Below are 15,451 nucleotides of genomic sequence, written 5' to 3'. Positions count from 1 at the left end.
ATCCACAATAAGATGAACATCACCCAGCTATTTTGATTCCCAGCACATTTACTTACCATGTCCTTGCTGGTGTGTCATCTGCAGCAGGAGAATCTTTTTGTTTCAAAACATCTTTTACAACTGTTGCTACCTTTCAAATCTGTATGTCCTGTGCTCCGAAGAGGGTCACATTTCTGCCAGGCCCTCTTTTAAGTCATGCACCTTTTTCTGGATCTTTTTCCAAATGCTCTGCATGGTGAGATGGTGTTGACCATGCAACAATGAACTGCCCTGTTTCCGACCTGCATGATAATGGCCCGTCTCTTCCACTGAAAACACATCTGCACAAATCCATTCTCGTTCTCACCTGCACCTCCAGGACGTTGCCACTGAATTATTTTCTTTTAACGTCCTCCATGGCCAGACGCATTCTTCAACGATCCATACTTCATAGCTGGATTATTGAGGTTTTTGACATTTATTGTGGTTAAGCGCCTCATTAGCTGCTTGAGAAGTGTTAGAGGATCGTTATTGCGGATGTGCCTGACCCATTGCTACTCATGAAGCCCCATTCTCACAGATCACATTTATATACAGGCTGCACTGTCTTCTGATTCTCTCTCCATTTTGTCACTCCCTGAGAGAAAAATGCCTTGCCCTTTCCTTTAGTGCAATGAACATTTTTGGACCATACATTATGATGTTTTTTTGGGAGGCGGGGGTTGGAGCGGGGTGTAAAAGGGGCTAGAAAAATAGGTTTAATTTGGAAGAAAAACAGCAAAGTTGAAACGATAACAAATAGAGAGAGATTGGGGGAAATGAAAATAGGAAGTGCTTAAGATGTGCTTCGTTTTTAAAAAAAATTAAATTTTATTGAAATTGTTCGAAGCATTTATTTTTATAGCTTAGGGCCAAGGTTACAGTAATAAATCTACCCCTGGCAGTAGAACCGCTTTCTTACCATAATGTTAGCATTAGCCCAACAATGTGTAAATGAATAGCTTAAAAAAAATGTTTGGCCTGATGAACAGACGCTTTCTTTGGACCTGCTGTCTATGGGTTAAAACTCTAACAAGCAGGGGCGGAATGGTGGCGCAGTGGTTAGCACTGCTACCTCACGGTGCTGAGGCCCCAGGTTCGAATTCCAGCCCTGGGTCACTGTCCGTATGGAGTTGGCACATTCTCCCCATGTCTGCGTGGGTTTCACCCCCACAACCCAAAGCTGTGCAGGGTGGGTGGATTGGCCACGCTAAATTGCCCCTGAATTGCGCGAAAAAAGAATTTCAACTATAAAAAGTAAAACAGACCACTGATTATAACATTCTCATTTAAATATAGCCTTGTATCTAATTACTATGTAAAATAGTGGTTCTGTTTAAATTAGGCTGAAATTCTTTGAGGAGCAGTAATAAAGAGGAATAAACTGCTTCAGAAGGAGAAATAAATAGTTGGCAGATCTGTAAAATATTCAAATTGATTTAGTCAGTTTGACATCCAGCTGTGTTATCCTTGCCGTATTGTGATTTTATCTTCTACATTTGAGAGCTGGCAGAGGATTCTCCGCACAAACATCAGGCTGAGGTGTTTGCTCCAGCAGCATTTAATTCCACAAACTCATTCTTCCCCAGGACCACGAATCTGCAAAAGTCTACCTCCCCGAGTCATCAATAATTCTGTCATGACGCAGGCTTTCGGGCAGCGGGTGGGCAACCTGTGGCCTGGTGGCCATGTGTGGCCCTTCTGCGTCCTGAGTGTGGCCCACAAGACATTTTGTTGCCCGTTGTCCACGGGCGGGGCTTCCACATTCAGCTGATTGCTGACCACAAAGTTTTTTTCCTTCCGGTATGACTGAAGTGATACACTCGTGAAGCAAGGACAAGTCAAGTAGCGTGCATGCTGATTGCTCACAACATCGACTGTGAGAGTTGTGCGCGCCCCCGTGTCCAAAATGTGAATATTTCTTTTGTTTTTACCATTTGAAGCTGATGTGTGTTCAATTAGCATATAACTGATTAAGCATTTTCTATAACTCAGCATGTATTAAATGTATTTAATCTTATTCATGATTAGTGAACAAGTCTGATTTCAATCTTGCGGCTCGCTGGGATGAAGGAGGGTCACTCATGCGGCCCACTCACTGCCAAGTTTGCCCATCACTGTTTCCGGCCCGACTTTAACATCATCTGATCATCACTTTGTGATTCACCTGGCCTTTAGTTCTGTTCTGTGTTTGAAGTCAAATTGTGTCAGGTATTAATGTCAGCGTGCTTTATGAAAAATCTCAGCACGCCATTTAAATGAAGTTATCAAGATGCTTTAGAAAATAAATGGGTTAATATTTCCATCAAAACAGCTGGCAAAGGAAGCCTATTTCTCTGCCTTAGTTTGCGGCACTTTCGGCTTTGACACCATGTTTCGGTTTATCACTTTGAAAAATCAGGAGAATGGCTGGCATGGTGGAGCAGCAGGTAGCACTGCTGCCTCATGGCGTGAAGGATTCGGGTTCGATCCTGGCCCTGGGTCACTATCCGTGTGGAGTTTGCACATTCTCCCGATGTTTGCGTAGGACTCAGCCCCAGAACCCAAATATGTGCAGGTAGGTGGATTGGCTACGCTAAATTGCCCCTTAATGGGATTTAAAAAAAAACTATTAACAAGGAAAGCAACATGCTGATTATAAAATTTAAATATTACCTTGCATCTGATAGGCCCGCTTTTTAAAAGAAAAGGCAGTTCACGCTTTAAGGCTCTGAAAGTCTGATCTCCAGTATAACCGGCAGACAGCGACAGGAAAACAGAATTAACACCCAGTACGTGTTTACAAAGCCTCAAGTGAACCCTTGCCAGCTGAAACCTGGGTCTGGATTTTTGTGCGACGAATCGGGTTAGCATAGAGGTGGGCAACAAAAAGAAATGTTCCTAATGGCCTGTGCGCCATTCTGCTGTCTCTGTTCCCAAACCTGCCAACTTCCATAAGGGGTTAGGTGTGTGTATATGGTGGGGGGGGTATGAAGCCCTATCTGGGTATGATACTGAACAAGTGCCCCAAAGCACTGACCCACTATTGAAGGGAGAAGGTGGACCACCTGAAAATGAAAATGGATCCCTGGGACTACACTGAGGCCAGACGGTGGACCTGTTGAGAAAGAAAATGGATCTGCAGGAAAATACAAGGCTGAAACATGGACCCCCTTCATGATAACAAATCTGGAAGGTCCACCTACAGATGCCTCCCCCCCCCCCCCCCCCCCCCCCCCCCCCACCCACTGTTGCGGTGTTCCAGGATCCAGGGTTGCCAGATGAACTCTGGCAGCAACCCCAGGCACTGTTCAGGTAAGTCACAACATCTGCACATCACGTTATTCCAGGTGCACTTCGCACCCATGTGTTTTCCCATTAGCATTGCAGAAACCTGGCATGGGTGATTGAGCCTTCATCTGCATTCCATCAACAGGACGCAAATCAATTTCACACTGGTCTCCAGGGGGTTTCCCTATCCGCCATGGTGGGCATCCACAGTGGAAGATCCCAACGGAAATTCAAACTGATATAAAGCCAATGTTTGGGCCTTGCCTTCGAATTCTTACCCCCTTGGCTGCCATTGAACCTGCTGGTGGGGCTCAGGAAAATTATGCCTACTGTTTCTTGAACCACAGCCTGCAGCCCCTTTGCAGCTTTCCTCAATTAAGCCCCTCACTCCACCCTCTCCGCTGCAGCAATCATCTTCCAGGGCTCACCATCACTCCCCGCAACTGCCCCGTCTCCCATCAGCAACATGTCAGGTTCCAAACAACGAATGGCCCCACAGTTCAGTGATGCCTCCCTTCAGGTTCTCCACCTGGCTGTCCGGAAACGGTGGGAGGTGCTCTTCCTGAGGTATGGCAATGGAAGACGTTCCTGCTTGACCAACGCAGCCTGGATGGAGTTCGCAGAGGTGGTGTGCAATCATGTAGTGCTGCCACAAAACTGGGTGCATTGCTGCAAAAGGATGGATGGTCAGGGTAATTGGCAATATGGTGTTGCATAGAATGGTCAGTCATGATAGTATCAGCAAAGATACTTTGCAAGTGGAATGAGAGTCCAGTCTGGAAAGTGCATGGTCATCATCAGCACTACATGGTAGAAGAGGCCAGATTGTGTGACAGTTGTGCACGACAAGGCAATGGGACAAGAGCTCTCAAACAACAGATTGCACCCTGGTGGTCGGAGCCTATAGCTAGAGAGAGTGACATAATCGGTGAGATTCTCTGGTTCCCCCAGCCGTGTGTTTCTCGGCAGCGTGCCATTCACTGGCAGCGGGATTCTCTCTTCCTTCTCGCTGGTCAATAGGATTTCCCATTGAAGCCATCCGACACCGCTGGGTACCCCGTGGGTGGGGGTGCGTTGCCGAAGAATTCCGGCTAAAGGGTGAGAGGACAAGACACATCGCGAGTTAGAACGGAAAAATTTGACGTTTCAGCCAAAACTCCATTCACTTTCAATGGCACCGGAAAATCCCAGTTATGAGTGAGGATGGAAGATTTTAGCCAATGCCTCAGTTCAGAAGAAAGGGGTAGACCAAGAAGTGGCAAAATTCCCCATACCTTGACAGGCTGGTGGTGGTGTCCTTTTGAACTTCGATTTGAGCTCCTAATTGCAGGTTGCAGCTCACAAAAGCTGTATGATTGACCTTGTCCTAACTTCAATGCGCAAAACACAGCTGCACGATGAAACCAATATACTTTAGGAAACATTTGAACTTCTACTGAGGATGCCTGAGTGATACCATAAGGATCTTCGCTGTTTGATATTCCATGGTATTTTGATCTGGCTGGAAATGCGGCCAACTGTGGAATACCTGCATGAATAAATTGCATGTGACTATGGTTTTTTGGTAATAAGCCTAGTAAAGAGAATACCTGCCTTCAAACCATCAGATCTAAATCATGCTGCTAATATTATCCTCAAGTGTATTTCTAATCCCCCCATATGGATTTATTCCTGGATTAAATCAGCAGGCAAAAGACGTTCATAATTTGTTACTAATTCTGTTGAATTCAATTTTAACCCGAATATCTTGGCTTCATCTGTTAGAAAGTTTTATTTCTCCCCCCTCGACCCCCAAGGTGCCAAAAGTACCGCTCACGCCTAACCACTGTTATAAAATAAAATCTTTTTCAGGGTGGAAAAATCCCCATCCGATGGACGGCGCCAGAAGCCATCGCGTACCGCAAGTTCACCTCAGCCAGTGACGTGTGGAGTTATGGGATTGTTCTATGGGAGGTGATGTCGTATGGAGAGAGGCCTTACTGGGAAATGTCCAATCAGGACGTGAGTATCTTCTGTTGTAAATGAGTCACGCTGGGTGAGGAAGTCAAGCATGGGAATGCCAGGTGGCCAGGCTTTTCTGTGTCACTGTAAGAAACAGAGAAGGCGTACAAAAAAAAATGTGCAGCACGGAAGGGGTAGTTCAAACATTTTACTGGCAAGTACACTTTGTATGAAAGAAAAATTGCAAATTGGAAAAAGTAATATAGGAGTGAAAAAGGCCAGGGAAAAATGATCACGGATGCAAAGATGAAAATCAGGAAACCTATATGCTGTAATGTTGGAGGAAATATATAATTTGTTCACTGTAATTCCTGAAAAACAGTTAGCACTAGTTAACAGTGAACAATGTATCCTATAGGGAAGAAGGCATGCAGAATTCATGTCCGTTAATACAACACATCATAAGTTAATGTCTATAATTCTGCACATGATGCAATACTAGCCTCAAGTTGCTGGGGGAAAAATGCAGAGTGGGAGTACGCTTCAGTGTCAAAGTTGCGTTAAAGTGTTTTTCTGGATTGCATGTATTTTTTTTTCTGACAGGGGTGAAAAGGTCTTTGTGCTCACCCACATAGGTCATTTCCTCCTGGGTATCTCAGTAGAATTCCAATATTTCAACTTGGAAGTTAATATTCAGCAGCTTTAACTGTTGTTTGGTGCCATCAAATAAATGAGGTGTGTGTTCCCACCTGGCTAATGCCCGTGTTGAAAAAGTACACAGAAAGATTCAGTACATATAAATTATGTAGTCCTAGAGGGTTGGAAAATATACCCAGATGTGACAACACATCACAGCGTTGTGGTACTGCAAAGCAGAATTGTAACATCATAAATTGTTTACATGTATCTAATGTCTGCATCGTACAGAATATAGTCCATGCATTTCACTCTGAGGTGCATGTAAATGCGATTATAATGCACACAAGGAGCAATATCTCTTGCTCATACAGAACCTGGGGTTCATTGCAATTCAAAGCACGTGATATAATCTTGGGAAACTGGGATCTTTCACCGTCCATCATATTCTTTGCTGGCAAAATAACTGTTTGATAGCAGATTAAACCAAATCTTGATGTGCTCTACCTTTTAAATTGCAAGAATCAGCTCTCCGACATATCATTGTTAAAATTTTTTTTATTTTTTTTTGCAACTTGGCCTCCTCTTCCATTCCCATCATGACTCTCTTGTCTCATTATGGGCAGCATGGTAGCACTGTTGCTTCACAGCGCCAGCGTGCCAGGTTCGATTCCCGGCTTGATTCACTGTCTGTGCAGAGTCTGCACGTTCTCCCCGTGTCTGCGTGGGTTTCCTCCGGGTGCTGCGGTTTCCTCCTACAAGTTCCGAAAGATGTGTTGTTACGTGAATTGGACATTCTGAATTCTCCCTCTGTGAACCTGAACAGGTGCCGGAGTGTGGCGACTACGGCATTTTCACAGTAACTTCATTGCAGTGTTAATGTAAGCCTACTTGTGACAATAATGATTATGCATTAACCCTCTTGCCACCACTCACCTGTGACCTGGTATGCAGTGATGACCCTGGGCCTCATGTGGGTGTCATACTGGCAGCAGCCACAGCTCCCCAGTGGCGCTGCTGTTCAATGAAGAGCTGTCGGCCTTCTGCCCTTGATCCCAGAGAAGGCCTGCCCAATTACATGCCTGAGTGGCACAGAATGCGACGGGCTTTCCCTACAGGAGGCAATAAAGGGCGCTTGCCTGCTCTGTAGCCAGAGGGCGAGATTTCCATTGTCTCCATTAAATACTGCCCTTTGATTCTGTTTCCCTTTCTCCTGCCAGTCTCACTCTGTTCAAAGCTCTCCTCCCCACACACGCTGTATTGCCTTTTAAGTTTTAGTAATTTTCAATAATTCATGTCTTAAAAAAATGTAACACACATTGTGAGAATTCATATGGCCAGATATAATGCTAAAATTTGAGGCTGGGTGGGAAATAGCCTTTAAATGGCCATTAATGGGCTCTTAAGGGCCTCAAGTTGGGCAAAGATGGGCTTCCCATCTGAGGCTTTGCCTACCCCAAAGTAAAATCTCTGTGGGTCAAAGTGGGCAGGAGCCCAGAGGAAATCCCATTCCTGCAATTTCATGCTCCGATCAAGACCCAGGAGGCTGAGTCGTCAAGTAAACGCTAGTTTGTTCACGGTCAAATATGCACAATATCAGTCCCAATTGGGACCACCAACATGCCGGTCCCTGCCTGGGCGGCCTTTATACAAGATAATTATGAGCCTCAGATGGGCAGGCCTCCGCCCACTAGTGGGGAAGTTCATATTCCACGAATCCCATCGGGAGATTAATTAGAATATCCCCATGGGCCCCATGGAGTTATTACACTCTCCACCTTTTCTTAATAACCCACATGTTGGGGAGCATTAAATTCTGACTGTTGAATCATTTACAGCACAGAAGGAGGCCATTCTGCCCACCGTGTCCCCTCAGAGTAATCCAGTCAGTGCCATTACCCAATTCTATCCCCATAGCCATGTAAATTTATTTCCTTTAACCGTACATCCAATTTCCTGGTTTAACGCTCCTGAGCAGAAATTTCAGATGCAGTCTAAAAAGGCTGCACTTGCTGCCAATGCCGTGCATCTGCAGTTGTATACAGGGCCACAATCTTTATAGAGAGCAATGTGCAACAGGGTGCATGCACACAAAATCATTAAAGTAAGTTGAAGCATCAGCATTCACATTTGGATTGCCCGTCACTTTCTCCAAGTGGCGTGTTAGAAATCAAAATATGCTACCTAATTTGTGGGACATAGCTCCTCCTCATCTTTATCTGATTGACCAATTTTCAAAGTTCCTGGAAAATGACCCAAAGTTTCCCACTGCACTGTCCCTTTAATCAACAGCGATCAAAACTACCTTTAATGGAATAGTAATCTCAGGACCATTTGCACAATACCCACTTTGCGAACACAAACATATGGGTGTGCACGCACACACACACACATGCAATACATTCATCAAGATGGTCCGAGCTGAATATGATCTGTGTGTTTATGCTGAGAGCTGGTCAGATTCTGTGTTCGCAGCAATCGTATTAAATTACACACCCTCAGCACTGGCTGCATTTCATTTTTCACACAAAACAGTAGGAGATTCACATCAGGCAGTTCCATCAGCCCAGTGCCACTCCCCTCCTTCGCTGCTCACAGCAGCTGAGAGCTCAAGAGATGGCTAGCGATGGGCGCCAAAGTCTCCTCTGGACTAAACCTGGCTTAGTTTAAATTCTTCTGTACGATTTCCAAGTGCAATCAGCTCAGAAATATCCAGACTCTGAATCATGTGAATTGAAATGTCAAACTTGGAACTGAATCTAAAACTTCAGGTGCAGTCCCTTGGGTCTACATCCAAATTCTTTTTTTTTTTCTCCAAATTTAAATGAAGTACAAATGTTCGTTCCAGTAGGTTTTATTTTGGGCGGCACGGTTGCACAGTTGTTAGCATTGCAGCCTCACAGCACCAGGGTCCCGGGTTCAATTCAGGCCTTGGGGACTGTCTGTGTGGAGTTTGCACTTCCTCCCCAAGTCCGCGTGGGTTCCAATCGGGTGCTCCGGTTTCTTCCCACAGTCCAAAGATGTGCAGGTTAGGTGGATTGGCCATGCTAAATTGCCCCTTATTGTCCAAAAGATTAGGTGGGTTACTGGATTATGGGGATAGGTTAGGGTATGTCCTAGGCTCTTTCCAAGGATCGGTGCAGACTCGATAGGCCGAATGGCCTCCTTCTGCACTGAAGTGATTTTATGAATGACCGGAGTGATTGGGAATTATTTTTACTTTGTACAATGAGATGGGCAGCAGTGAGCAGGCAGTCGGTTTTTTGCATCTCTCCTGAATTTTATTTCCATCGAATTGAATTGGGAAAAGTGGCAATAGTTGGCCGTCTGCTGTTACCCGATTCACATTATAGCATAAAGCCTGAAAAACTCCTTTTGGGTTTGTACCAGGTCGTTCTATTTAGCTGCAAATTTGTGGCACAATGAGTATTAAAATGTACATTTATCTGGGTTTAACATACCAGCCCTTGTTTCAGCAAAGCCTTGCTTCATGTCTCTATTGTGTTAAAATCCATGATAAGCACCCACTTCCCCTTTAATTATTGCTTGATTTGACCACATTCCTTAGAGTAGTATTTTATTGTGATAGAGCGATTCACTGATGTTGTCCTCTATTGATTGCTCACTCAGGTAATTAAAGCGGTTGATGAAGGGTATCGGTTGCCGCCCCCCATGGACTGCCCAGCTGCCCTGTATCAGCTGATGCTGGACTGTTGGCAGAAGGATAGGAATAACAGGCCTAAGTTTGAACAGATTGTCAGCATCCTGGACAAGTTGATTCGGAACCCCAGCAGCCTGAAGATCATCGCTAATACTGCAGCAAGGTGACACAAAGGATTGGTTCTTTCATTTAAAAAAAAAAACATGTGTGAACTCCGTTTTTTAAAAAATACAACGAGGCCAGGATTGGCCCGTTGGTGCTTCCGTCCCAGTCAATTGAACACAATTGTGTTTTGGTGTGCTAAAAGGTGAACGATGCCGGCCATTCTCAGACTACAGGGACGTCAGAGGCTATTTCAATAGTACCCAGAACAACACCCACTTGATTTACCCACTCATAGTCTGAATCCAGTGGCAACAAGTGGCAACTCGTGCTTTGTCCGACACCATTATAATTCATTCTGAGAAAATTAAAGAGGCATTGTTATGCAGCAGACAAGGGCTTAGGGGTGGGTGGCAATGAGGTGAATCACACCCACCCTAAAACATATTTTTATCATGAGCTGGGTCTTCAGACAATTCCAGAATTGTCTCTGCTGTTTCCCTGTTGCCATCAGGTGTTACGGGACATATTCATTTTAGCTACAAAACACCACAAAGGCAGAAACTTTCAATGCATTTAATAAGTTCTTGGATGTGTACTTGAAATGTTGTAACCTGGAGGACTATGGAACAAGAGCTGGAAAGTAGAATTAGATTCTATAAACTTACTTCAGTGGGCACAGACAGGACACACTGACTGGCATCCTCCTGTGCCATTTTATTACTTTTCTATGTTTCCACCAGATTGTTCAAACAATGTTAATATATTATAAAAATATTAAGCCTCAAATCCCAAATTGCTGTTTGGACTCCACTATTACTTTTGTTGTAATTTGAATAAAATGATTTAAGGATTATTGTATATCCATAAATGAAGCTAGTTTTAAGTAGTCTCCCTTGGGTGTATAAGCAGTCTGGTGGTGTGGCAGTACATCAGTTATGAATAACGCATAATGCGATGTGATTTAGCGTCAGAGGCTTGCCATGATCAAACACGATTATTCATTTGCATGTAGCTCAGTTTGTGAAATAAACCCACAAACAATAGGCTCCTGCTTCCTAATGTGCTTGTGTGGCATCTAAATGGGGTTGAAATCAGTGCCTCCTGATTCACAAGGAATTACTACTTTTTTGTTTATGCTAATATATTTAGGGAACCTGTGTATCAATTAGGGATGAATAGCCCTCGCTGCTAATTCTGAATTACCATATCGTGAGCACCTCCTTCTGGTTCAGAGTCTTGAATTGAGTAGATATCTCAATCACCTGATAATATGGCACTCCAGTCTCACCAATCCTCAACTGGAACATCCATTTTATTGATCAGAAACAAAACTTAAAAGACTGACCTTTCAAACCATCAAAATAATGAGGAGAGAGCTAAATAAATAGCATCACACAACCGCAAACCTTAACTCAAGGTAATAAGTTGAGGTATTGTGGCACAGTGAATAGCATTCCTGCCTCTCAGCAAGAAGCTCCGGGTTCGCGTTCCATCCCAGGACTTGAGGGTCAAGGAAGGTGCTCTTAGGATGTCACAGAGAATCCAGATAGAGTTGTATCAAAGAAACTTGGGTTCATTGACAAGGCTATGATACACAGCTCCTGCTCGTTCCCCACCAGATCTTAACAGGGCGGTGCCAAACTGGCCGACCTTATATATAACATAAGTTTCCCCCCCCCTTTATCAAGGGAGCTTGTGCTCCGCAAGGGACATGGGGAAAACAATCGTTCCCACCTCATAAGTCCTGTGCGATGTAAGGCAGATGCGTTCATAACACAGCCAACAACAGGTTGCTTATCAACCTACAAAATCCATCCAACACACCATGGCAGGTGGAAAGACTACCGGACAGCCATAATTGATGCAGAGTGGCACCCCACAAGCTATAAGCCTCTGGTGACAGGCTAGTGATCTGTTCCAGGACAAACCTTGCTTTGGGAAGAGATGAAAGTCTTGTGCCCCACTAAGTGCGGGAAGAGAAACAGCAAAGGTAATAATAACATTACATTTCCACTCTTCAAAACTGACTGCCACTGATAAGAATTTTCAGCATGTTATCCAAATAAATGGCATATGCACCTGCACTTGTTATTTACATTTTTATGTCAAACCTTGCCATTTTCGTGACTTCCGGTTGCGGCGATGCGGAGCTAAGCCGCACAATTCGGCAGCTCCTGCGAAGACGGACGTTTGGGCTCGCTAACGGAGCCCCAACGGAACTTTTGATACAGACAACCCGTGGGGAAGGAAGGCGAGAGGTCCCCTACTAACCTGCATGGACCGGACCCGCAGCGAAACGGCGAAAAAAGCGGCCCTGGAGCAGCGGGAGAAGAAAGAGAAAAAAAGCAAAATGGCGGCGCCCACGGACAAAGGAGATGCAGGAGTTCATCAAGCACTGCTTCGAGGAGCTGCGCAAGGAGATGGTGGCGCCTATGCTGGCAATAATTGAAGGACTTGGAGCAACCCAGAAAGCCCAAGAGGTGAAGATCCAGGAGATCCAGGAAAAAGTGAGTGAGAACGACGACGAGCTTGTGGGCCTGGCGGAGAGAGTGGAGCGGCACGAGGCGCTACACAAGACGTGGGCGGCAAGACTCGAAGACCTGGAGAACAGGTCGAGGAGAAACAATTTGAGGATCCTGGGTCTCCCAGAGGGAGTGGAGGGGGCCAATGCCGCGGCACATGCGGGCACAATGATCGGAACGCTGATGGGTGCGGAGGCCCCCCTGGGATTGCTGGAGCTGGAAGGGGCGCACCGAGTGCTGGCGAGGAAGCCCAAGGCAAATGAGCCGCCAAGGGCGATGGTGGTGAGGTTTCACCGGTTTACGGACAGAGAGAGGGTCCTGAAATGGGCCAAGAAGGAGCGGAGCAGCAAGTGGGACAATGCAGAGATCAGAATATACCCGGACTGGTGCACGGAGGTCGCTAAGCGGAGAGCGTGTTTCAACCGGGCCAAAGCGGTGCTGCATCGGAAAGGAGTGAAATTTGGAATGTTGCAGCCAGCGCGACTGTGGGTTACACATAATGGCCAACACCACTACTTCGAAACGCCCGAAGAGGCGTGGACCTTTATACAAACTGAAAAGTTGGACTCTAATTGAGGGTTTGTGTGGGAGGGGGGTGTTTGAGGGTTGAAGTATGATGGTTGTTGTATATAGGGGGTCAACCACGCGCAGGAAATGCCATATGGCCTGGGGGAGAGGGACAAGGCCACGACAGGAGCTGGCCATAGGGGGCGGGGCAGGCTCTGGAAAGCGCAGGGTTTTCTTTCCCGCGCGCGGCAAGAAAGGCGGGAAGGGGAACAAACGAATGTACACTGATTGGGAGACTCCCACACGGGGGGGGTCAAAGCGATGGCGGGGGAAGCCGGGGTCAGCAGGTTTCAGCTGACTTACGGGAGGGATATGGGGGGGGAGCAAAAAAGCTAGACGGGGATCTAGCGGGGGGGAGGGGAGGAGGGAGGGGGTGAAAGGGGGGGAAAAAGGGTTGCTGCTGCACTGGCCAAAAGAGAATGGGACACAGAAGAGGTGGTTGGGACGAGGGTCCCCCGGTTGGGGGACTGGAGAGTGAGGGAGACGCGGACAAGGGACAGGCCCAGAAAAGGAGATGGCTAGTCGGCGGGGGGTGGAGGGGGGGGGGGGGGGTGTGAGAGTCCCTCCAATCCGGCTGATAACGTGGAACGCGAGGGGCCTGAATGGGCCGGTGAAGAGGGCTCGAGTGTTCGCGCACTTGAAGGGACTGATGGCAGACGTGGCAATGCTCCAAGAGACACACCTGAAGGTGGCGGACCAGGTCAGGTTAAGAAAGGGATGGGTAAAACAGGTATTTCACTCGGGATTGGACGCAAAAAATAGAGGGGTGGCAATTCTGGTGGGAAAGCATGTGTCATTTGAGGCCAAGACTATCATAGCGGATAATGGAGGGAGATATGTGATGGTGAGTGGGAGGTTGCAAGGGACGTGGGTGGTGTTGGTAAATGTATACGCCCCGAACTGGGATGATGCTGGATTTATGAAGCGCATGTTGGGGCGCATTCCGGACCTGGAGGTAGGAGGACTGATAATGGGAGGGGACTTCAATACAGTGATGGACCCAGCACTGGACCGCTCCAGATCAAGGACGGGAAAGAGGCCGGTGGCGGCCAAGGTGCTCAGGGGTTTTATGGACCAGATGGGGGGAGTGGACCTATGGAGGTTTGCAAGGCCGCAGGCCAGGGAATTTTCTTTCTTCTCCCATGTACACAAAGCCTACTCCCGGATAGATTTCTTTGTTCTGGGTAGGGCGCTCAACCCGAGGGTGGAGGGGACGGAGTATTCGGCTATAGCCGTTTCGGACCATGCCCCGCACTGGGTGGAACTGGAGCTGGGAGAGGAGAGGGACCAATGCCCACTGTGGCGGCTGGATGTGGGACTGCTGGCTGATGAGATGGTGTGTGGGAAGATGAGGGGGTGTATTGAAAGGTACTTGGAGGCCAACGACAACGGGGAGGTGCGAGTGGGGGTGGTATGGGAGGCGGTGATCAGGGGAGAGCTGATCTCAATCAGGGCTCATAGGGAGAAGACAGAGGGCATGGAAAGGGAAAGGTTAGTGGGGGAGATCTTGCGAGTGGACAGGAGATACGCAGAGGCCCCGGAGGAAAGATTACTTGGGGAAAGGTGACGGCTCCAGACGGAGTTTGACCTGCTGACCACGGGCAAGCCGGAGGCACAGTGGAGGAAGGCGCAGGGGGCGACCTACGAGTACGGGGAAAAGGCTAGTTGGATGCTGGCGCACCAGCTCCGTAAGAGGGTGGCAGCGAGGGAAATAGGGGGAATCAAAGATGGAAGGGGAGCCACGGTTCGAAGTGCAACGAAAATAAATAAAGTATTCAAGGCCTTCTATGAAGAGCTGTATAGATCCCAGCCCCCAGGGGGGGGGGGAAGGGGGGATGAGACGATTCCTGGACCAACTGAGGTTCCCGAGGGTGGAGGAGCAAGAGGTGGTTGGTTTGGGGGCACCAATTGGGTTGGAGGAGTTGAATAAGGGTTTGGGAAGCATGCAGGTGGGGAAGGCCCCGGGGCCGGACGGGTTCCCGGTGGAGTTCTATAGAAAATATGTGGACCTGCTGGCCCCGCTACTAGTGAGGAGGCCAGAGAGGAGGGAACCCTGCCCCAGACAATGTCGGAGGCGACAATCTCCTTGATTCTAAAGCGAGACAAGGATCCACTGCAATGTGGATCGTACAGGCCGATTTCGCTCCTCAATGTGGATGGTAAGCTTTTGGCAAAAGTATTGGCCACCAGGATTGAGGACTGTGTCCCGGGGGTGATTCATGAGGACCAAACGGGATTCGTAAAGGGCAGGCAGTTAAATACCAATGTGCGGCGGCTCTTAAACGTGATAATGATGACATCGGAGGAGGGAGAGGCGGAGATAGTGGCAGCTATGGACGCGGAAAAAGCCTTTGACCGAGTGGAGTGGGAGTACCTCTGGGAGGTATTGCGCAGGTTTGGGTTCGGGGGAGGGTTTATCAGATGGGTTAAGCTCCTTTACAGCGCCCCGGTGGCGAGTGTAGTGATGAACCGGCGGAGGTCGGGGTACTTTCGGCTGTACCGAGGGACAAGGCAGGGATGCCCCCTGTCCCCCCTGTTTGCATGGGCGATCGAACCCTTGGCCATATCACTGAGGGAGTCTAATAAATGAAGGGGGATAGTCCGCGGGGGAGAAGAGCATTGGGTATCGCTCTACGCGGATGACCTGCTGCTATACGTGGCGGACCCAATGGAGGGGATGGTGGAGATCATGCAGACTCTGAAGGGGTTTGGGGAGTTCTCGGGCTACAAG

General features: G+C 47.5%; 1 protein-coding gene across 2 annotated transcripts in view; it reads left to right on the top strand.

Moving 5' to 3' along the window:
- The window catches only part of epha3 (eph receptor A3), a 329,916-nt gene that overhangs the window by 277,746 nt on the left and 36,719 nt on the right, over nucleotides 1-15,451 (top strand). For both annotated transcript variants that reach the window (XM_072513451.1, XM_072513450.1), the window contains exons 14-15: nucleotides 5,140-5,289; nucleotides 9,496-9,689. In XM_072513451.1, coding sequence (XP_072369552.1) covers nucleotides 5,140-5,289; nucleotides 9,496-9,689 — 344 coding nt within the window. The remainder of the gene's footprint in view (nucleotides 1-5,139; nucleotides 5,290-9,495; nucleotides 9,690-15,451) is intronic.

This window comes from Scyliorhinus torazame, chromosome 8 (genome assembly GCF_047496885.1).
Source record: "Scyliorhinus torazame isolate Kashiwa2021f chromosome 8, sScyTor2.1, whole genome shotgun sequence".
Classification (NCBI taxonomy): domain Eukaryota; kingdom Metazoa; phylum Chordata; class Chondrichthyes; order Carcharhiniformes; family Scyliorhinidae; genus Scyliorhinus; species Scyliorhinus torazame.
Note: the sequence above shows the minus strand (reverse complement) of the source record. Positions and strands in the feature narration are given on the sequence as shown.